At 33.0% G+C, this 23609-nt stretch overlaps 1 protein-coding gene and 1 long non-coding RNA gene across 6 annotated transcripts in view; one reads left to right on the top strand and one right to left on the bottom strand.

Annotated features, from left to right (window-relative positions):
• The window catches only part of LOC143239255 (uncharacterized), a 47388-nt gene extending 24601 nt beyond the window's left edge, over nt 1–22787 (top strand). Inside the window, exons 2-3 of one of the 2 annotated variants that reach the window (XR_013021082.1) lie at nt 15014–15094; nt 21746–22787. This is a non-coding gene — a long non-coding RNA (uncharacterized LOC143239255). Of the gene's footprint in view, nt 1–15013; nt 15835–21745 lie in introns of those variants that run through there. The other variant, XR_013021081.1, reaches the window with a different exon arrangement.
• The window catches only part of LOC143239253 (organic cation transporter protein-like), a 45789-nt gene that overhangs the window by 4702 nt on the left and 17478 nt on the right, over nt 1–23609 (bottom strand). For all 4 annotated transcript variants that reach the window (XM_076480165.1, XM_076480161.1, XM_076480162.1 and 1 more), the window contains exons 6-10: nt 23389–23536; nt 22730–22824; nt 18731–18945; nt 16117–16298; nt 120–259 (exon numbers count right to left, since the gene is read on the bottom strand). In XM_076480165.1, coding sequence (XP_076336280.1) covers nt 120–259; nt 16117–16298; nt 18731–18945; nt 22730–22824; nt 23389–23536 — 780 coding nt within the window. The remainder of the gene's footprint in view (nt 1–119; nt 260–16116; nt 16299–18730; nt 18946–22729; nt 22825–23388; nt 23537–23609) is intronic.

The raw sequence follows: 23609 nt of genomic DNA on the forward strand, positions 1-23609 counted from the left end.
AATATATATTAATAACTGACAGCTAAAAGACTTCAAATGATTATTGCCAAACACTATTGTTCAGTCTTCAAAACCTTATTGCATTGAAAAATCACAGAAAAATTTGAAATCTCACTTACTTTCCAAAATTTTCTCCTTCTTCTAGTGTGTCAAGTATATGCATCCTATTAGTTTCTGGCAACAATAGAACAAGAAGCCCAGAAATTACAGATAATGATCCAAATATTATTTGAGGAACACGACGATTGGTAGCTTCACCCTGTAAACGAAATTAAAAATAATCTACATAATTTATTCAATATTGTTTCCTTTTACATATGTATATATATATATATATATATATATATATATATATAGTTTTGACTACATTCAAAGAAATATTAATAAACATTTGAAAAAGTACCTACTAAACATTATCTTAATTTTGCAAAAAATAATAAAATATATAAGATATACCATACAATAACGTGTTCTCCTGTGACATTACTCTAAAGAACCTGAAGAAGTTAAAACAAACGTCTGAGTGAATTTAAAAAAGAGTGTATATTAATATACCAAATACAGTCATACACCAAAGCTGTGATATTCAAGATGGACAAGGTCATACGTCTAACGCCAGGGATCTTCAGGTCAGCAAGGATAAAAAAGACATAGCAATGGTTGAAATCTTATTTATATTAGAAAAATGCTTGACAACAACTGTTATTATATGAATTGGATTAAATTTGTTAAATTTCATCACTTTTATTTATGCCACAACGCACGAGAATTATCAGACATGTACAACCGAATTAAGTCCTCATTCAGTTACATCTTCACATTACAGGCTGATTATATAGAAGGTTTGGTGGCCCATTGCGCCATATCTTACAAACGGTATGACATGAGAAAATGAAATTGTATAATGATACCAAGGGCATCATGCAAATGCAAATAACAAATGTTGCCACTTAATGACTAATCAATTATAGCAGTTGTTCAAAATGTGTTCCCAAAGAGTCCAAAATGTATTGCATTTGTATGATAACAAATATTACAACAACAATGCTCATTTTATTTGGCCTGTTTTCTAATAGTTCCACTCTTGAGGTATGGAACATTGTAAGACTTCTCACAGTACGCACATGGATTCAGGTTTCTCACCAACCAGAAAATAGCTGATGTTAGGTCTGGTGAATGACGTGGCTATTCACTAGAAAAAACGACGTACAATGATTTTGTTCCGAAAGTGTACCTGCAAGACGTGTTTCGCCTTGTTACCAATACCTGCAAGGATCATTCCATTTCATTGCTTTAACATAGAAATCACAACAATTTTGAGCATTGTATGGTACTGTGAGGCATTGAATATGTACATTTCCGGTCCATGTGCTTATGGTTCTTCAAAAAAGAACGGCCCAATAGCAAATCCAACTGCGAAAACACACTGCCACCTCAGCATCATGGAGGGGTGGAAGAAATATTGCAACTAGGTTGTAATCAAATAATGCGGTTGCATGTCTTGACACTTTCAGAAAGGATAAAATGTGTTCCGTCACTCCTTAGGATATTGCCAGGCCATTGGTCATCGTCTTACAGTCTTGTCCAGAATTTTAACTCAAAACCAAAGCATCGGATTAAATCATTTATTTCAATGTTTGTACATGATGTAGCTGCTACAGAAACGTTCACAAAGTTGATTCAAGAGTCTTGCGAACATTTGAAATTAGCAAATTGAGACTCCTGTCTGCATAATGTACACTGCTGCCCCCATGTGCACTTATACAGTAGTTGCTCAGCAACAAGACTGAACTAAGCGACAATTTCAGTTGGCGTCAAAAGTTTACCTACATGTGGCTTCTCACACGTGCAACCTGTCTCCTCATATACGTTTATGAGATTGTGCATATCCACACTAAAATGAGGCCATCTGAAAGCTATCTCTGTTTTCTGTTGGTTAAACGATCTGCACCGCGATTAAAAGGTGCAATTATATCCATACCATGAGAAAAAAACCACAATGGCGCCCTGATGGCAACATGTTGCAACTAAGGCATTTTCATCTGCATTATACCCTTAAAATTCATGTAAAATTTATTTCATTTATCTATGCCATACCGCTTATGAAAAATGTTTCGCTGAACAACGAACTTGCTTTATAATCATCCTGTACATCTGAAAAAATTATAATTATTTTCATTTTCTGTTACGATTACATTGCAATGTACCATTCTCCTAAAATCAAACTTTTCCTTCCCTTTCATTTGTCCTTCCACTAAGATTGAGCTCTCTTTTCACTAATTCTTCCTTCCAATATGATCGAACAATATTTTCCCTTGATATGAATACTTATGAAGTTCGAGTCACATCTAAGCTTTTTATATGGACATTTTTTGTTTCAGAAGTTTTTGGATTTTTCGTACAAAACGTCACACATCTGCGCATACGTCGTCACTTTTTTGTAATCAAGAGGAAATTCAGTTAGCCAATAGCTCCTACTGTTAATTGTTCTAATCTGATAGAATTTGATCGTCATGCTTAAAGTGTAACCACTGCCCAAAAGTCAAGGGCAAGATATTCTTTTTTTTTTTTAACAATGAGATACAGTTAATCCTTGGGCCATGTCCAACTTCTCATTCACAGTTTGTCCTGGATGAGAAAAAACGTTTTTGTTTTGAAACTATATGTTTTCATAACATAATGAAATTTATTTTGTTGTGGCTTCTGACGAGTTGTTTACTATTTGTTTTGTGTCTAAAAGTTATTTTCTTTTTGGACAAAAGGAACCAAACGAAGATAAATTATAATACGTAACAATACATATATTATTTTAAATAAATAATAATGATCAAAACTTGAAGTTTCAATTATATTTGAAAGTTTTTGAACAAATATCAATAGTAATAACAGATAAGTAAGGTTGTAACGTTACACTCCTAAAGCACGATAATAGATAATTTACTGGTGTCTGAAGAATGAAATAAATAATAAAAAAGATTGTTTGTTTGTCAAACCGAGCTATCTATATGTTCACCGTTGGAAATCGAGCTCTAAATTTTAGCATTGTAGGCTACATGCTTTACGTTGTTTCACCGAAGCTAAAAAAAAGTTCCTTCCAGTGGCTCAGCGGGAAGTCTGCGGACTTATAACGCTAAGAACCGGATTTCGATATCTGTGGTAGTAAAGCAGAGATAGCCCATTGTTTAGTTTTGTGCTTAACCTCAAACAAAGGAACGAAGGAATCGTTGAAGTGTGTATGTGTATATATATGCATATAAACTCCTTAAAGTTTTCTGACACCAAAATTCAAAATTATTCTGTCATTAACAGTCCTCGTTGTTATCCTAAAGTAATAGCAAAATATGTCTGTTGTCAAAGCAGCCAAACGCTTTGGGGATATTCCATCTATCAGACAAAATCTTGATGCTAAATTTTCCAACAACTAACTAGAATCAGTTAAGGATTGGAGTTGAATGCTTGTACTCACAAAGTCTTATCTTTAATATCTTTTACTGTCTGTAGCGAATTGTGGGAAGGTAGTTAATATTTAGAAATAACCTTAAAGTACTATTAAGCTGTCGTAAAACTCCCAACCTCACCTCTTTCATTTACTAACGTATTTGGATGCTGTGGCCACAAACATTATCCATTATGATTTAAGGATGATAATGAGGATTGGTATTGAAAGAATAATTTTAAATTTTGATCTCATTATAATCTTATTTTTATATATTAAGTTTATTATTGTTTCTAGTGCTTATTTTTAATTTCCTATGGACAATTAATGTATTTCATAGCAATACATGTATTGATTGATGTATTTGGTGGATAATTATGTTAAGGTGTTGATTTATCACACCTTTCTCCTTTTTCCTATTTAAGAATTATCTTATTCAGGAACCTTCTGTTACGTTGGTATACTAGTGCTTAACCTGGCTAGATATTTACCAGTAATTTAAATGCTACTTTAGTTTATGAAAAGGTTATTTGCAATAGTTCAAGAGTTTTATATCGGTGTTGGATACTGTCTGCTAGATGGAATATCCACAAGGTGTTGATGCTATGACAAAGATATGATCCGTTATAACGTGAGGATACAACGAGGACTGGTAATGGATGAATAATTTTGAATTTTTATCTCATTTTAATGTTGTTTTTGTTTTGTATATATATTTGTGGATATACAAGGAAAATATACATATGAGCTTATGCATAAGCTTGTATATATGTCCGCCTATTTTCATACGCACACTTACAAAGTTATAAAAAAAAAATATTTCATTTATTCCATTCGAGTGAATGATGCAAAGACAGCGTATAATCTCATTTTCGTCTTATTGTATCTTCCTCTTGACTGTAACTGAGTGATGAAGAACTAGGATTCCTCTTTGCGCGAAATTGAAAATAAACAATAAATTTTTCAAGAGTCTGAAATTTCAGTTGTAAACCAGTAAACAATGTATTAACTAAATATATTTTAGCTTATTCATTAACAAATTTTGTTCCTTTAAGAGTTTGCACTTTTTTTGAATTTCTGTCTTGGAAAACACTTTTGAATGACCTTGTTCTGGACATGGCATGACCTGATGGTTAAGGCACTCTACTCGCAAACTGAGGATAGCAGGTTCGAGTCATCGAAAATGCTCGCTCTTTGAGCCGTGAGGAAGTCATAATATGACGGCCAATCCCACTAGTAACCCCAAATTTCGAGGTGGACGGTTTAAACTTGCTATTTTTTATAAGCTTTGCGTGAAATTCATAACAAGCCAAACTGTTGTTTTTTTCTTCACCCACGATTATTTTGATTGAAAGAAGCCAGACAAATTAACTAAAAATATGTATATCTGTCTAAGTTATAACTGATAGTATAAGCTTCAAACTGATTCATATCATTTAAGTCTGCGTGCCATTCATTGCTAGTATGTGACATGATAACTTTTTTAAAATTTACATATAATTGGTTTGCGTTTCAAATACAATCATCTTGTTGATGTAAGAATTATGTTGTTTTTTAAATAATTGCTTTTTCTTTTTAATAATTACACACCTTAAAACATTTCTATCGCAAATAATATACGTCTTTCAATTTGTACCACAAACTTTACATATTCATTTGACTCCCCACGGCAGGTACAGCGATATAACGACGAAGTTACACGCTAGAAACCAGACTTCGATACCTGTGATGGTCAGAGAATAGAGACCTCATTTTAGCTTTGTGGTTAATTATAAACAGACAAACAAATACTTTTGGTTATAGGTCTTCCATTGTTTGGGGAAGCTTCTTTAGTATATTGTCTGTTTCAGCTTTTATTTTATACGTTAAAGTGAAAAATGAATGAAATGGCGAGGCCTAGTTTTAATAACTGGTTTAAGGCCCGGCATGGCCTAGCGCGTTAAGGCGTGAGTTCGTAATCTGAGGGTCGCGGGTTGTCGCGCCAAACATGCTCGTCCTCCCAGCCGTGGGGCGTTATAATGTTCAATCCCACTATTCGTTGGTAAAGTGAATGACTAGCTGCCTTCCCTCTAGTCTTACACTGCTAAATTAGGGACGGCTAGCACAGATAGCCCTCGAGTAGCTTTGTGCGAAATTCCAAAAACAAACAAACAAACAATAACTGGTTTTACAAGTTATCTGGAAATTCGTTAACTTAAAATTGAGCCTTGAAAGCCATTCGTATTTTGAACTGCAATATGTCAATCATCTTAGCTTTTGATTTACTATAAGCAATATCATGTTTCCTATATGCTTTCTCCATTAACACCATGATTACCTCTAGTTAGACGTTTTTGAAGTTGGTAAAGAGCCCACAATACTGAAATCCAGATAAACATATTTCGGAGGATTAAATTTATCTCATATCCAAGCAACAAGATAACCTTATCTTCTTATACGTATCTATTTAATTTTGTATGCTTAATGTATTTCTCTCTTGGAAAGTATGCAAATAATTATATGAAAACTTTCACTTTCAGTAATATTTTGACAATTAAATAAACTTAGCTCTTATTTCTAAATGTTATAAGAACGTTTCTATTATTCTTTTTTAATAAATATGTTAGATATTTATTAGTTATTTCAATGACATTGGCTAAATTCTCAATGCTGCTAAGAAGGCAATAACAATCAGAAACATGGAATAAAGTTTAAAACATGTAATAACTATAGTAACATTAGAATAGGACTTATAACCTCTCCGATATACAAATATATTTTTGAAAACATTACTTCATCATTTACAATGAACGTAAAATTCTTTTATATCTCATTTTAGAATATTTAAGATATACTAAAAGAATATTCTCCTTTAAAGTTTGTTTAAATATTTGCCCCCCGCTAGTACAGCGGTATGTCTCTGGATTTATAACGCTAAAATCAGAGGTTCGATTCCCTCGGTGAGCTGAGCAGATAGCCCTTTGTGGCTTTGCTATAAGAAAACTCACACAAACTCACTGTTTAAATATTTAATTAAATTATTTAACATTCTTAGATTTATCACTTTCTCTAACGATCTGTTTGCTCCTCCGTCTTGGAGTTTAAGAAAAAGGTGCAGTTATTACGTTTTGATACTAATTGGAGTAAAGTACTAATACTATGATAAATAAAGTATTAATACATTTTCTTTCTTCCTCTGATAAACAAGTCAATTTTTCTATTTTATTCCTTTTCAGTTATGTAATTATCAAAAACGACAATTTAACCTGGGCTGTCGACATATATTATATACGTTGTAAGTTAGTAGAGAATAATATTCATTTTCAGTTATGCAATAACAAAAAACAACGACATTTTTGTTCACTGAATACAAGCCATCAAAACCTTTTATGTATGCTCGACTAACCTCCTCCTCAATCCCAACTAACTTGGAATCAGTCGTTAGTTTTATAAGTCAAGAATTTTTAGCGGAGTAGCTTGCCCAGTCGGCAACCATATACGAGATGTTTGTCGTCAGGTTGTAGCAGAATCCCCGAATTAGCAGGACAAGTCAGACCAGTATATGTTTTAAGTTATTAGGGAAGAATGATTCTCTCTTGAATTTCTTATGTAATTCTATAAGTTTCTTTTCCTTATTTTTTTTCTGATATATTTTCAGATTTCCTGTAATTTTTAATATTTAGGATCCCCTAATTCTTTTGCATGTAAATAAGGCTTTCATATTTTAAGTCATCATAGTTTAGATTTAACAACAAATTTGCTTTTCCACGACCAGATGTGTCAACAGTTAAAGGTGTGAGTAGATGTCTACGTAATAAAATAATTTGATTAAGACATTCAAACGCTTCTTGTTCTATATAACCTTTAATTTCTGTCATTTATTTAAGTTAGATACCATTAAGTATAAATTCAACGTAAATAAATGAGCAGTGAAGAAGATAAAGCAACTATAAAAATTAAACAAAGAAGTAAGAATGAAGCATAATCATTAGTTGAAGCAAGATATGAAGACTTAATAACAAAGTGTTATAAACCAGTAATTTAAAAGTTACAATCTTAAGTCATTCTTCTAGTAAAAAAATTTAAAAACTTAGAAGAGATTCATAACATTACAATACCAAAATTCGAACCTCTGTTGGAATAAATATCTATCAAAGAATCTGAACATATAGTGTTGATTTAGATGAAGGATTAGATGTTTCGTTTTTCGAAAAAGAAAAATTTGTATTACTATCCGAATTAATTAATAAACCTGATTTAATTGATGAAATTATTAAAAAAACAGGAATAGTAAATAAAACATTGGGTGGTAAAACAGGTAAAATAAGTATTACAAGTAAACATTAAAATATCCGGAAAGAAGAGAATCATTCATTGTAGATATTAGAAGAAGATTAAAAAGTAAAATAAACTGACAATAAGTCATATAAAATTAAACTGCTAAAAGAATTAAAGGAACAAGTACGTTTTCTTATATAATTTATCTCAGTGTTCCAAATGTGACAATATTTTTATTTTTTAGGTAACGTGCCTCATTTCAGTTCCATCTGTATCCATTTTTTAATGTGTGATGAATGGTAAAAAATGGAGAAATAAATTTTTTAAAATGACCAATATTACCAAAACTGATATCCCATATGAAACATTACTTTAAACATGTCACTACATGCGTTTATTCAAGAAATATTTAAAACATTCAATATCTAGTGTGGCCTCAACGGGCTGTGACACACTCCTGACATTGAATTGGCACACTTCGAATCAGTCTATCGATGTTATCTTTGGATACGGCAGTGCACTCGTCTACCAGGGCTCGTTGGAGTTCCTATAAATTCTGAGGAGGGTGCTGGCATTCACTAACAATCCCAACAATTTTCAATCAGATTTAAATCTGAAGATCTGGCGAGCCACTCAAAAGTTTCTATTCTTTCCCTCGTCAAGGAAGTCCATACACAGTCTAGTGACACGGGCTAGTGCGTTAACTTGCATGAAAATGAACCCATCGCCGACACTGCCGGCAGAAGGCCTCACAATGGGTTCCAAAATTTCGTCTCTTTATCGTGTGTTCAGAGCACGCCTGTTGAGTATGAGTAAGTCTGAGCGGCCACCCAAGTATATGCCTGCCCAGACCATTACAGAACCTCTTCCATAAGCGTCGACTTGCACAATGTTACAAGCGGAAAATCACTCTCCTCGGCGTTTCCACACTCTCGCACGTCCATCATCACGAGACTCAGTGAACCTGCTCTCGTCTGTCTACAGCACTGTGGCCCATTAACGAAGTTTTCAGTCCAAGTGCTGATGAGCAAACTCCAGCCTGGCTGTATGGTGTTGCGCTATCAGAATAACGCATCTTGCCAGTCGTCTGATCCTAAGGCGTCCTTCATGCAGACTACTGCGAACTGTTTGGGTCGACACACGGGTTCCAGTGGAATGCTGAAGGTCATTTATTAGTGACCGAGCCGTAGCTAACTTGTCCCGCAGAGCGGTAGTCACGAGATAGCGGCCCTCTTTGGCTGTTGTGCAGCAATGATGGCCTTGACCTGGTCTCCTGCCATAAGAGTTCGTCTTCTGGTAGTGTCGCCAAAGACGATTGATGACGCTTGGTGACATGTCGACGCGCTGCGCCACCCTCATTTAGGTCTGGCCATCCCTCAGCATCTGGACCACCCTGGCCACCTCGTTCTCTGTCAGATGGCGCCTGACTGCTTGGATACACAAAATGAAGGTATACACTGACAAAACAAGCCACAAAAGATCCATGTTGGTGTTTGTTTCGAGAATTAATGAGGAATGCATAGTTTCACGTAACAGCATTATATAGGGTACCTTGAGTTGCATTCTCCTTGAGTGAAGTCAGTTTCGTTTGAGTTGCTTCAAACTTCACTCTTAAGCTTAAAAAATACATTTGCAAACGAGCGGATATAGTTTTCATACACAAATTTAGTTATGAGAAATATAAACTGAAATACTACTTGTTCCTTTAATTTTTTTGAGCAGTATGTATATCATAAAGTAAAAGTCTTGAGACGTATGTCTAAAGTTACAAAAATAAGTGGTGTTAAATTAGAGAAACTCATTGATAAGGTATACCTTATCAGAACAGATAGCTTTTTGTGTAGCATGTTGATTAATAAAAAACAAACAAAAGACTTATTTCCCTAGTGGAGCAGCGATATCTTTGCAAACTTATAGCTCTAAACACTGGGTTTTAGAATTCGTGGTGGTCAAACAACAGATAGTCTTTGTGTAGTTTTATGTTTAACTACAAACAAACAAAAAAATTAAAGGGAAAATTCTTGATTAAGGAAAGGTATACATTTACAGCTAAGAACAATTTTTTAAGAACTTGAAGAGGAAGAAAAATTTTAAAGAAGCTCTGGTTAAAACAGTTATTCCACTAAAATCAAGACAAAAGAAACAGAAATGGAGAACAGAGAAAGTCCTTGAGGCCATGGAAGATAGAAAGAGGATGAAAACCCTTAATACAAAAGAGTATAAGAAACTTAAAAGATAATTCGATCAGTGTGAAATGAAGAAAAGAAAATATAGTTTAATTTAAAACGTACAGAAGCAGAAAAACAACAGGATAAAGATGTTACATCAATGTACAAGAATATCAAATATGTCAGAGGTTAAGGAGGGCGTACTACTAGTAGATGTATAAAATCTAAGAATGGTGATGTGATTATGGAACGAGAACAAATATTGAAAATATGGACAGAGTACATTGAAGAGTTATTTCACGACATTCATGAAGAAAACCCAACTGTTTAAAAGAACGTGTATGGATTGGAAATTCTTAAGTCAGAAGTACGAACAGCTATCAATAGAATAAAATCGAATAAAATTAATGGACCAGAAGAAATTGAAGTAGAACAAAAATTCTTGGAAGAATTTGGTATATAAAAACTAAAAACTATTATCAATGAGATTTATGAAAGTTGTAAAATATCCAAGAATCTTAGTTAATCTATTTTTATTATGCTCTCCAAGAAAGACCAGGAGCCATTGAATGTGAACAGTATCGAACCATGAGCCATTTGTAAAAGATCCTATTGAAAGTGTTGATAAAGAGAGCTAGAAGTAGAAAAGGATCAGATGTTGTAAAAGGTTAATGTAGTTTTATTAAAGATAATGGTATTTTCATGGTATGAATGCTTTCAGAGAGGGCAAGAAAAATGAAGAAGGGCTTTTTCTTATGTAATATTGATTATACCTAAACTTTTGATAGATTCAAGCATGTGGAGTTAATGAACATGCTGAAAGAGCTTGAACTTGTAAAGAAACCTTTATGGGGACTAAATTATAGCAGTGAAGATAGGAAAAGAGGCGTTAGGCAAGGCTGTGAACTTGATTCATTTAATTTGTACAGCAAGAAAATTCTAGTGGAGGTTGAAAATTTATTAGGGTTCGTAAGTAACGAACCGATTTTCATGATATTGATGATATATTCAGTAGCTGATTCAGATGAGAATATGCAAAATTATTAGATAAAGAAGTTAGTGAAAATGAGAAAAATGATTTAAGTATTAACTGTAAGAAAACAGAATGAATTGTAATTACAAGGAAGAAGTTAAGGAAAGCTAAAAAATTCTTCTATTTGGAAAACTGGATAACATCAGTAATAAAAGTGATCAAGAAATAAAATAGAGAATATGGATGACAAAAAAGAAGCATCTCTTACAGTAAAAAATATTTAAAATATTAAAATTTCTATGGGGTTGAAGTTAAGTGTCTTGTATTGGCGTATTATACCAATTCTCATTTATGCATCAGAATGTTGGACAGTATCACCAAGTATGGAAAGAGAACGGAAGAAATCGATTTGTGGCTCTTAAGGCGGGTCTTAAAGGTATATTGGATAGTTACATTTCAAATGAAGATATTTCATCATGAGCAGGTTGCAGGAAGAAGTTGCTATCTAACATAAGGAAGAAACAGGTGGAGTTTCTAGAAAATGTTATGAGGAAAGAAGAAATTGAAAGTATAGTGGTAACTGAAAAGATTGAAGAAAGGAGAGATCATGGAAGACAGAGCTTGGCTTGGGTTAGGAGCCTATCTAAATGGATTAATATATTGACATTGGAAATTCATTGTGGCTCAAGGAGAAGAAATCACGATCACCAATGTCCTATTTGAATATAGAACGTAGAGAGAGAGAGAAGATCAGTGGAAGACCATGGTCACCAATGTTCTATTTGACTATGGTATAGAGAGAGGGAGAGAGAGAGTGATCCTATTGAATATTACAATATTTAGTTCAAAGATGGATAGTTAAATTATTTCAAATATTAATGACATTTTTAACAGCTAGGTTTAGTAAATTTAGTGGACTATGCTAATAATCACGAAAGATTATATCAAATAATTTATTTTGACGTTTCGAAGAATGGATTGTATAATAATGTGACGAATTTGGAGATTCAGATCTTTTTCATCTAAAACAAACTCCCACAAAACTATATAGACTTTATTTCTTATTAGATGAAAATAATAAAGAAGTAACGAATGTTTATAATAAAAGTTTTGAAACTATGACAACTCTTTAAGGATGGCAAATTAGCTATTATTTTCCCTATCGTAATCCCTATAAGGAAAACTTCAGGATCCTGTAGACCCGCTTGGAAACGATTTTAGATTACCCAATAATAGTAATAATTATATTGAAAATAAGGGATTAAAAGGTTAAAGAGGCAACTAATAACAATAATGCTATTGATATATCGTTAGTGGAAGCCTAATATTAACAACTGAAACCAAAATTGATGACAAATTTCTCATAAATAATCTTAATAGAAATAATAACGGCTGATGCACACCGTCATCACCCCTTCCAGTAGTACTGCGGTATGTCTGTGGACTTATACTACTAGAAAGCGAGTTTCAATACCTGTGGTTGGCACAGCACAGATAGCCTTTATGAAGCTTTATACTTTTTAACAAACAATAACAATATATAAAAAGTTTGTTATTAGTCAATGATATTTTGATGATGATTAAAAATTTATATAAAAATGTAAAGAACCGATAGAAACACTCGTGCAGTCAATAAATATTATCTTTCCCTCTAGTTTTTCATTGCTAAATTAGGGACGACTAGTGCAGATAGCCTGCGTATAGCTTTGCGCGAAATTAAAACAAACAAACAAAACAAAACATTTAATATGTAACTGCGAAAGAAATAGCATATTTGAAAAGTAATTCATTATATATTTCGATGATCTTTCTAGAGAAAACAATGACACCATTAAACCTTACGTGGGTACTGCAACTAGAAACTTTGCATTATACGATATTGCACATTTTGTGAATGCTGTTAGTACTAGTGAATACACGTTTAAACACAACAATACCATAAATGACAAACACCTTGAAATAGTTTAAATATAGACATGGCATCGTCATTAAACCTGCTGTAACAGAGTTAATATTATTTCAATATCTTTGTTTGTTTCAGTTTAATATATATTTAGGAATTATGTAACTTATTATTGTTAAATGTGTACTGCTCACGTTCAGCCTGTTCTCTAAATTTGTAGAAGATTCTCGAGTGTAAGAATCAATAATATATGCTTTACATTGTTGCCTACTGAACTTTAGAGAACTTCACCTGAAGCTTGTTAGTTTGCTGTAGTTCATATACTATAAACCTCGGAAGCTATAATTATGATAAACACTTATTAATCAGAAAACTACAGACATTTGACCAGGAACGTTTATAGACTTTGAACATTACAAACCGTTTAACTTCGGTAATTTAGTTTCGGACGTTAATATTTCTACGAGGATATTAAATATCTTCGTTGATAAAAAGTCAGCTTATAAGCGGCGTGAGGCCAGTCATGCTAACTAGCATAACCGAAGTGAATCAATATCAACTCAGAATTAATTGGCTTGTCGTGGACCTGAACCGTCTATAAAATATTTAGTTCTATACCTAATAGAAAACTGAACAATGTTTATGAGTTTGTAAAATTTTTTATATAAATAATTATTTGTAATAACCGTTATTATAAACTGTATTGTTGTTTGTGTATTAAAATATATTTGTGTTAAGAAAGAAAATTATGTGTATCAATCTTGTTACAAATATAATAAATTTAATACATATCGACATTTAATTAACTTCTAAATTCAAACTAAAATTTCTGGCTATTTGAAACCGTAATATGTAATGTCTATAACAAAAGATCGGAGGATCGTCAAAGATAAATTATAATACGTAATACTAGGGATAACGGTAGTAGCATAGTCGCATGGTGTAATAATTTGTATGTAGTTGAGATAACATAAGAACTCCCCGGGCATAACTACTACATTGAACTCCAAACTTCCATAAATTAGATTGTAAATAGATTAGTGGATGCAGATGAACTCCCAATATATGTGTGAGACTTACTCGAAGAACCGAGAATACCTTGTTTTACATCATATTTAAGATTCACTAGCCTGAAAACCCCAAGAGACCTATAGTTTCAACGTGTAATTGACCTACAGAACTAATTTCTAACTTGAAGAACACTTTCATCTTCTACGAATACTTGAAAATGAAATAAAAATGGCACTAAAACTTTTCAAGTGTTTAATAACACTTTTCTAACCCCTTCTTATCCACTACAATTTACGATTAATATCAAGTCCTCATATACTGACATATCACACAGTGAGAGTCTTGAAGCTTTGAGCTTCTAAATTAACTAACAACAAGTGCAAGAACCATCTTGACTGTCGATGAGTGTTTATAAGTTTTCAGTGTTGACTGAAAGCTGAAAACCATTTTCAAGGAGGATTTGTTTGTTTTTGAATTTCGCTCAAAGCTACACGAGGGCTGTCTGCGCTAGCCGTCTCTAACTTAGCAGTGTAAGACTAGAGGGAAGGCAACTAGTCATTACCACCCACCGCCAACTCTTGGGCTACTCTTTTACCAACGAATAGTAGGATTGACCGTCACATTTTAACGCCCCCATGGCTGAAAGGACGAGTATGTTTGGTGTGACGGGGATTCGAACTCGCGACCCTCGGATTACAAGTTGAGCGCCTTGATCACCTGGCCATGCTGAGCCTCCGACAGTTAAGTGGAACAGACAGAAAAACGATATGGAATCTATTTATCGGCTTAGCACAGTTCTCTCAAAGAGAATAAATGAAAGATATTTTCCCATAACTTTGTGTATGCGTGCGTGCATGCATATGAGAATATGTGGAGATATACAAATACTTATGAACAATGCCACTTGTATCATTTACTCATGTATGCACCCCCGATCACCTCTCATACATATATACATTTCTCAATAATTTGTAAACCATAAGCTATTTTTCGAAGCTAAGAACGTGAAATTGTTGTAAGCTAACAATGCACGACGTGCCCCTCAGCTGTTATTATTATTGAGATATTTTTTTAGTGTGATTGAAACTTTAATTTTTTTTTATTTTTGGTTTTATTTATAATGATATATGTACGTATGTAATTAATAACATTTTTCTTTTAAAGTATTATTTATTTGCTTGTGATTAGATCATTTGTATGATAATGGAATCGAACGTTCCTTGTTTGCTAATCCTTATGGTATCAAACCTTTTGTTTCATTAAAGGTTGTCCCTTTGGTGATACAGCAGTAAATCTATGGACTTGCAGCATTAAAATCCGGGATTCTGTTACCAGCGGTGGACACGGTAAATAGCTCAGTGTATTTTTGCTCTTTAAACAATTAAAGTTTAAAATGAACAAACAAGGGGCGTCCCGACCCACAACTTGGGGACATTAAAACCATAATTTAGTTCTTGTGGGATAACGTTGCCCTTCTTTTGTTTTTGATTTCATCCTACATTAGCGGTATTTGTTAAATTTTTTTAACCTACCCATTCTTAGAAACTTAGCTAATCTACTAACATATTTCCTGAAAAAGATCTACCTCATGTTCGCAGCTTTTATCATTGTAAGCGGTAGTAATAAAACAAATCACGTGGTAGTAATAAAGCTGTGCGCGCAGTAGTAGTACAACAATATACACTACAGTAATAAAACATTGTACACGATAGTCATAAAAGTATGTGAGCGGTAGTAATGTTCACGATAGGAATAAAATAACGCACACGGTAATAGTAAAACAGTGTACACGACTGTCATAAAAGAATGTGCGGGATACATAAAGAATGCACATGGTACTAATAAAACTATGTACAGTACAGTAATAAAATAATGTACACAGTAGTAGTAGAACAACGTATACAACAATAATAAAACAATGTGCACTATGACTATATGAATAACCTGTACAACTTATTTCTAATGTTAAAAAGCTATAGGGAAGAAATTGGAAACATTTTAGTTGTTTCAACATGATACAAAAGGTATATTTAAGCCAGCTCGCGTGAAAAGTGTTAGACACATACTGAAGAATATAAGGTCACAAGTTTTGTTGGTAAATTGCACAGACGAACGAAGCGTTAACAAAATATAAGTGCTAAATATATATGTAAAAACGGCTCGTTTGGGTTGAGAAAATTTTTTACGTAGTTTCTCAACCCAAACGAGCCGTTTTTACATGTATATTTTATCTACAAGTGGGTTTTCTCGACATCACTGATAAGTGTTAAATATATATATTCGGTTTTTCTCCAAGTTTTCTGAACTCTAAACTATGAATTCAAATTGCAAGGTATATAACGGTTTCATGAAATAACTGATGACTTACCAGTTCTTTAACAAAAGGAGCCACCATCGATCCAACACGGGCAAACATTGAGCTCGACCCAACCCCAACGTTTCGCACAACAGTTGGGAAGAGTTCAGCAGAGTATACATATATAATACTAAACGAAGCGGAGACGCAAAATTTTCCAAACATGGTCAGAACTATCAACAACCAGTGGAGATCTGTTAATGAAAAAGGAAAATAACTTAAAAGTTGCAATTACTTGTGTACTTAAGCACACTGTTCTAACATAATAGTGAATCGACAAAAGATGATTTACAAACATAAACGTATTTCGACAGAACCTTTTTTTTTATGTTATAGCAACCCTAAAATAAAACATAAAATAAAATAGACTGTTTACAAACAATAACTCATCAAATTAAAAGGTCTTTCACTAAATCGTTGGTTGTTTTGAATTTTGCTCAAAGCTACACTAGGACTGTCTGTGCTAGCCGTCCCTAATTTAGCACTGTAAAACTAGAGGGAAGGCAACTAGTCATCACCACCCACCGCCAACTCTTGCCCTACTCTTTTATCAACAAATAGCGGGATTTACTATCACATTATAACGCCTCCATAGCTGAAAAAGCAAACATGTTTAGTGTGACACTAAATCGTAACAATGGTTCTAACAATATCAGTGAAATGTGGCTGAATTTATTCACTTAACTTTCACTAACACTCTTGACCAGTTTTGACCTTTAGCTATTATCTTTTCACTAGATGGCAGCATCGTTAACATTAAGTCCTTGCATCTTTTGCCTTTGCATTTGGATATAAACGTTTTATTCACGAAGACAACGAACTCCCTTGAAATAAACACATAAATACAATAGAGTTGGCTGCTATGGACATTAGAAACCTTTATTTAAAAGCACAAAACAAGTAACAACGTTTTGACTTCATTAGTTTTTCATCAGATTAAGCCATCTCTACTGTACATACATAAACCATTTACGTTTAGGTTTAGATCATACCTTATGATGACATAACATTTTTTGTCGAAACATGTAGTATATTCTCCCAAAAATAAAACACTTTCTTATGCTTATAAATCGTTGTTTATCAAATTACTATTAGCTTGTAGTTAGTTTTTTTTGCAATATTTAGCAAAAGTAGAAAAATGCAACGTGAGCATAAATATACCGATTATTTAATGAAACTATTTTATTGAAAATTCGTTATAATTTTAGCCCAATAAAGAAATTTTAATCCATTTTTAACAACAAGTCTTTGCCTCTCTGGCACGCGCATATATATCTTTAAAAGTTATGAATTTTTTTCTCCTTCACGATTGTGTTTGTCTCTTGAATGTGTCAAAACGTTTCGCTAAACTCAACGAAACTTTAAAATCCCGTTAATGTAATACGATAAAAAATTAGTTTTTAGAGGTATGAAAAAAACACTTAATTCTTTCAAAATCTGATTTACAAGTACTAAGGAAGAAAAAATACACTTAATCATTCCAAAATTTGACTTACAAGTACACAGGAAGAAACATACACTTAATCATTTCAAGATTTGACTTACAAGTACACAGGAAGAAACATACATTTAATCATTTCAAGATTTGACTTACAAGTACACAGGAAGAAACATACACTTAATCATTCCAGGATTTGACTTTAAAGTACACAAGAAGAAAAAATCACTTAATCCTTCCAAGAGTTTATTTCAGGGCGATAAAGATTATCTAGTGCTAAAAAACGATGACTTGTGTATATTTAGTTTATAGGTTAATGGCCCGGCATGGCCAGATAGTTAAAGCGCTTGGCTCGTAATCTGTTCGCTCTTTCAGCAGTAGGGGCGTTATTTTGTGACGGCCAGTTTCACTATACGTTGGTAAAAAAGTAGCCTCAAGAGTTGGCTGTGAGTGATGATAATTAGCTGCCTTCTCTTTAGTCTTACACTGCTACATTAGGAATGGTTAGCGCAGATAGCCTTCGTGAAGCTTTGCCAGAAATGAAAAAAACAACATCAAACAAATCATAAGGTGACAACACAATGTAATCCTTAGAAGATCTGTCTTATTATTACTTAGGGTGACAGAGAACATTTAATCCTTCAAACTACTGGCCTACCAATATATAAGGTGACAAACAATACTTAAACCTTAAATTAAAGACCTTCAGAACAGTCCAATGTTTAAAAACATCGACAAAACGTGACTAAGAACAAGAAGATTTTGAAATTTCTGATTAATATACAAGATGGCAAGGAACATGTAATTCTTCATAGCACTGATTTAGTAGTTCACAGGATAACAGAAAGCAAACGCCTAATATTTAAAAGCGTTAACTTATCAGTACAGGCGTTGGGAAAACTGCCCATTTCCTATCAAAATCTCTTTGATAAAATATTGTTTATAATTATTATTTATTGTAAAAATAATTGAACAGCGTGGTATAATTTTGATTGAAAACTCGATTAACTAAAGTTATTAAATGCATTAAGTGTTTCCTGTGTTTATATATGCTTAACAAGATTAAAACATTTGAACAAAAAATAAGTAAAATATATACCCTTTCTAATCTTTGAACGAAAACGTACATATTGATATTTAAACAAAAACGTAGCAAAACATAAAATAGGTAGAAAATATGTAACTTACAAGCTGGAACTAGAATTGTTAACACACAGGCAAGTCCACCAGAGACCATCAGGACCATTAAAGGTTTACGACGACCAAGGTGCTTGATTGAAAACATTGCTGTAATGGCAGCTGGATACTCAATTACACCGGCGATGAAGAAATTGAGGTATGGGTTCCCTCCCAAATCATTTGTTCTCAATGAGAGCCCATAGAAGGCAAAGGAAACTATTAGCCTGTAAAAACCGTAAGAATTTCAATTTCTTATATTAATTTTCGCCATTGAAGAATGTACGGAAATATTTGTTTGTAATTCAAAATGAAGATGAAGTGCACACAGTTGGTATGGCTAGCTTTACGAACTTAAGCCTTCTTTTAAGTAAAAAAAACAAAAAAACTGTTGATCAGCTGTAAAGTGTTGCAATCACAATAATAATACAAAGACGAGTTTTACTTAGTTTTACGAAATTTTTTGAATCAAAGTTTTAAGGTAAAAAATCGTACAATTTTCCTTTACCTACCTTTAGTCACAGAAAATGTTCAGAGCAAAAAATAGTAAAATATCAAAATAATAAATACGTGAGAACTAATCATGTGATATGTGAGCTAAAAGTATTGACAAAACAAATAATATCTTCTGCATGCATATCTGGTAAAATATTATGGCCTTTATGTATTCAACACTGAAGTTAATAAGCTGAAATAGACACAAGGCCCATAAACAGAGAAGCTGCTTATTTATATCTCAACGAATACCACAAATCAAGCCCAATAAATGCAACTAATCAAACTAAACAGCCACAATAATTAAACTCAACAAATCAGACTGAATTTTGGAGTTAAAAATAAAATTTAAATAAAGTGACCGAATTTTATGCTAACGACGCATATATTTATCCAGTGTGAGCTAATGCTTACAACTTTAACTATAGCGTTAGTCCCTGTGTTTCATTTCTTTAAGCTTCTGGGTGTGTTGGTTTTAGCTCATTGTTCACCTAGCTTTAAGTTAATGATAAATATGAAAAATGCGATATTATGACTGTAATAAAATATAAAGGTAATTCTTAAGAACGAAATAAACTTGAGAAATCCGTTTGGCTTTTGTGAAGCACAAAGCTACACAATAAACTATCCACCATGGGTATCGAAACCCTAATTTCAGCATCGTAAGCCTAAAGACATATCACTGAGCCATTGCATAGCATTAAGAAATCGGAGACAAACACTGATAATGATAAATCATAATAGTCGCCCCGAGTAAAGGAAACAATGCCTCTGAAGAGAATATATTAGTTTAAAAACAGTAAAGACAGAATCTGATGGATGTGAAGCAAGGTAACGAAAGAGTCTATGGTGTAATAATACAACATAATACAATAATACAATAACAAACAATGATTTATAAGTAAGTATGAAATATAAGATAAATTTATTTATGCTTATAAATTGTTAGACCTGGTGATTAGGGTCATTGGCTTGCAATCTGCGGGTCTCGGATTTGAACTCTTATCACCAAATATGGTCACCCTTTCAGCGTTATAGTGTAACTGTCACTTCACTTATTTATTGGTAAAATAGTAGTTTTGGAGTGTTTGATGTTAACCAACTATTTGCCTTCTAGTCTTACACTGCTGAATTCGGGACGACTACCGCACATAGCTCTCGAGTAGCTTTGCAAGAAATAAAAAAAAAAACAAGAATTGTTTGCCAGCTTACTATTCTAATGACAAAATTTGCTTCCATACAAACGTATGGTTATGATAAAACACAGTGGTTGAAAAGTAATGTGATAAAGATGCTCAGATTCTAATGTAATAGTTGAAAGGTATGGTGATAATAGTAATCAGGATAAAATAATGGTTGAAAAGTACGATGTTAAAGATTGGCTGTTTTTAACATTTCATATAACTGGTACATTAACTGCTCTTGTTCACCTCAGAGAATCAAATCCCAGAGTATTATAAGTATATAAACTTACCACAGACACACTGGGAAATGACACCTCTTAAGTATGAACATACTGCATGTTTACATTACTGTTATTAGTTGTGTCATCTGTATTGAAATTACGAAATGTTTGTTTTCCACTTTCGCTTGTGTCCAATTATATCTTTCTAACGGTGATGTAATAGTAAAGCGAAAGATTATTTTTCGGAAATATTATTTATTATTCGATTCAAAAGTTACACATAAATATCCTTTATATTAATCTACAAAATGTATTCTTTTGCAGTTTAACTTGTGTCTCGACCATTACTGTTAAAATTAAATACTGGTTTTACGTTTAACTGTTAAACAATTTACACTTTGGTCGTTAAGCCTACCATCGCATCAATATCCCTGTCACAATGAATAATTGTAGTGTGTGCCATTTTAGAACTAAATCCTTAAAGGGCTATGTTCAGAACTAGAGAATGTTTAATTGTAATTTGGCATTGATGGATGTGGTAATGTTTTACAATGTATTCTACATTTAAATCACGTGTATATGGACAGCATCAGGGTTACAGACGGAGACTTAATAGTAATAAACGGGACATTGATGGACCACTTAGATCAAAGCACAGGAGGAAAACTTTTATGAAGATAATTTCAAGTATATTTGCCTGGTAGCTTACAAACTGGGGTACATTGTACTTAGGAATTTTTTTTTTTTTTAAATTTCGCACGAAGCTACTTGAGGGCTATCTGTGCTAGCCGTCCCTAATTTAGCAGTGTAAGACTAGAGGGAAGGCAGCTAGTCATCACCACCCACCGCCAACTCTTGGGCTACTCTTTTACCCACGAATAGTGGGATTGACCGCCACATTATAACGTCCCACGGCTGAAAGGGCGATGATGTTTGGCTCGTCGAGGATGCGAACCCGCGCCCCTCAGATTACGAGTCGCACGCTTGGCCATGCCGGGCCTCTATAGGGGCAACAAAATACGTGTGTTACCTCAGTGCAGTAGAACATATTCAGCTTTGCGATCCATGTAAATTTTTATTTCATAAAGGAAATATCAGTGACCATATTTGTCTCAATTCTTTTATAGACAGGTAAAGTCATCTGTATAATTAAAAGGATAGTGTGTGTGTGTGCGGAGGAAGCTTTTTAACTTCACTAAACTACGAGATAGTGAACTTAAAGATGAGAAGGGAAATACGGACGACGTTGCCATAAAAATAAAAGACAACAGAAAAACTGCTACTGAAGAGTTGTAATTAGAGAAAGTAACAAGAGAGAGTGAGAAAAGCAGAGAACTTATAGTTTTTCGATGTACTAAACTTAAGTTAAGTATTTTTGATTATTTTATCCCGTTAGGTAATATTATTTTGGTTGAATTTTTCTTTGTACAAGTATTTTACCCAGTGATGCATAAGTTGTTACGTTACACTCCAGTAATTGTTTTCCATAGAACAAATCTTTTTAGTTTTTTCATATTATTTTAAAAGTGTATTTTAGATGGTGTGAAATATTTTATTTTAATATAATGTTGAAATATGATAAACCTTTACAGTACGATTTACAAATCGAAATCCTTTATGAATGAAGTGTGAACATTATAAAGTATTCATACGTAAGTTTATAGTTAGATGAATTATGAAAAGTTAAATTTCTAGGAAACTAGTTGGTTGGTTTAAACACTATGATATTTGACAGATAGTATTAACAGTTCAGTGAATAAGTTAACATTTAGATATTTAATAGTTTCCTGTAACATAGTACTCACATCAACTGTACATTAACGTCCATTTATTGAATGTTCACCTGTAATATACCAGTTAAAGGTACTGCCAATATTTTAACCCTCACGATGAGTTTACTACATACGTCACGATAGAACTGTTGTTTGTAATTAAAGCACAAAGCTACATGGTGAGCTATCTGTGCTTTTCCCACAAGGGGTATCGAAATCCGGATGTTAGCGTTGCAAGTTAGCAGACATAACGCTATGCCACTGGGAGGCAACTGATAGAGGTGTTGAAGATATTGTAATGTATGAGAATTAAGATAGTAAGGATATGACAATACATACCAGGTGAAGAAGATATTCACACTTTTCCTTCTCATGTTAACAGTTTTTAGTAAATCAAGGAACGTTGGATGACTAATCTTCTTATTTTCTTCCCTCTGTGAAGACAAAATATGATTTGTTTTATCCCTAAACATCATAGCTTTACGTATTGTATTATAAGTGAAAATATACAATTTACATAACATGTACAGGCACCATTTTTCAGATTCAAGTTATTGCTAAGGTTTTCCTCCTTTCGTAGTCATAGTTCATAAAGAGGTTTTATTTTCAGTCTCATTCTGTTTACGCCAATTTAAGATTGTTCTGTGTCTGTGGAGTTACTTTTTCAACATTTAAAATTGAAACAAGGTTTTGTAGAGATCAAAATATCATTTTTTGTCAAACAAATATATGTTGAGATCTCACAAATATTAATATCACATCATAATTTAATTTGGCATATCTCTGGAATTAATAAGTTTTGTATCAGTGCTTTTAAACTCATGAATGATTTTTTTCAATAAATTGTCTATTACGTTTACCATTTGCATTACTTGATAACAAAACCTTATAAAGATAATGTCTGTCAGGTTTTTTTTTTCAGTTTATTACAGCTGTTATGAGCTATTTTTTTTTTACCCTGATATTTCTGATAATTTATTGTAAATCTATATTCATACCTTTACTTCTTTTCTCTTGAGGTTTTGTACAATTTCTTTTATGTTGGTTACATTTTTATGGTTAAGTCTCATAGCTGTTGCAATTTCTTTCTCAGCCTGTTCGATCTTCCCGTGAGTCAGTAACCAACGAGGGGATTCTGGGAGAAGCCTCATAAAAAAAAAACAAAAAAACAGAACGTTGTGAGTTCTGTACCCTCAAAAATAAAACATTTAAAATATTA

Source organism: Tachypleus tridentatus, chromosome 13 (assembly GCF_004210375.1).
Source record: "Tachypleus tridentatus isolate NWPU-2018 chromosome 13, ASM421037v1, whole genome shotgun sequence".
NCBI classification, from domain to species: domain Eukaryota; kingdom Metazoa; phylum Arthropoda; class Merostomata; order Xiphosura; family Limulidae; genus Tachypleus; species Tachypleus tridentatus.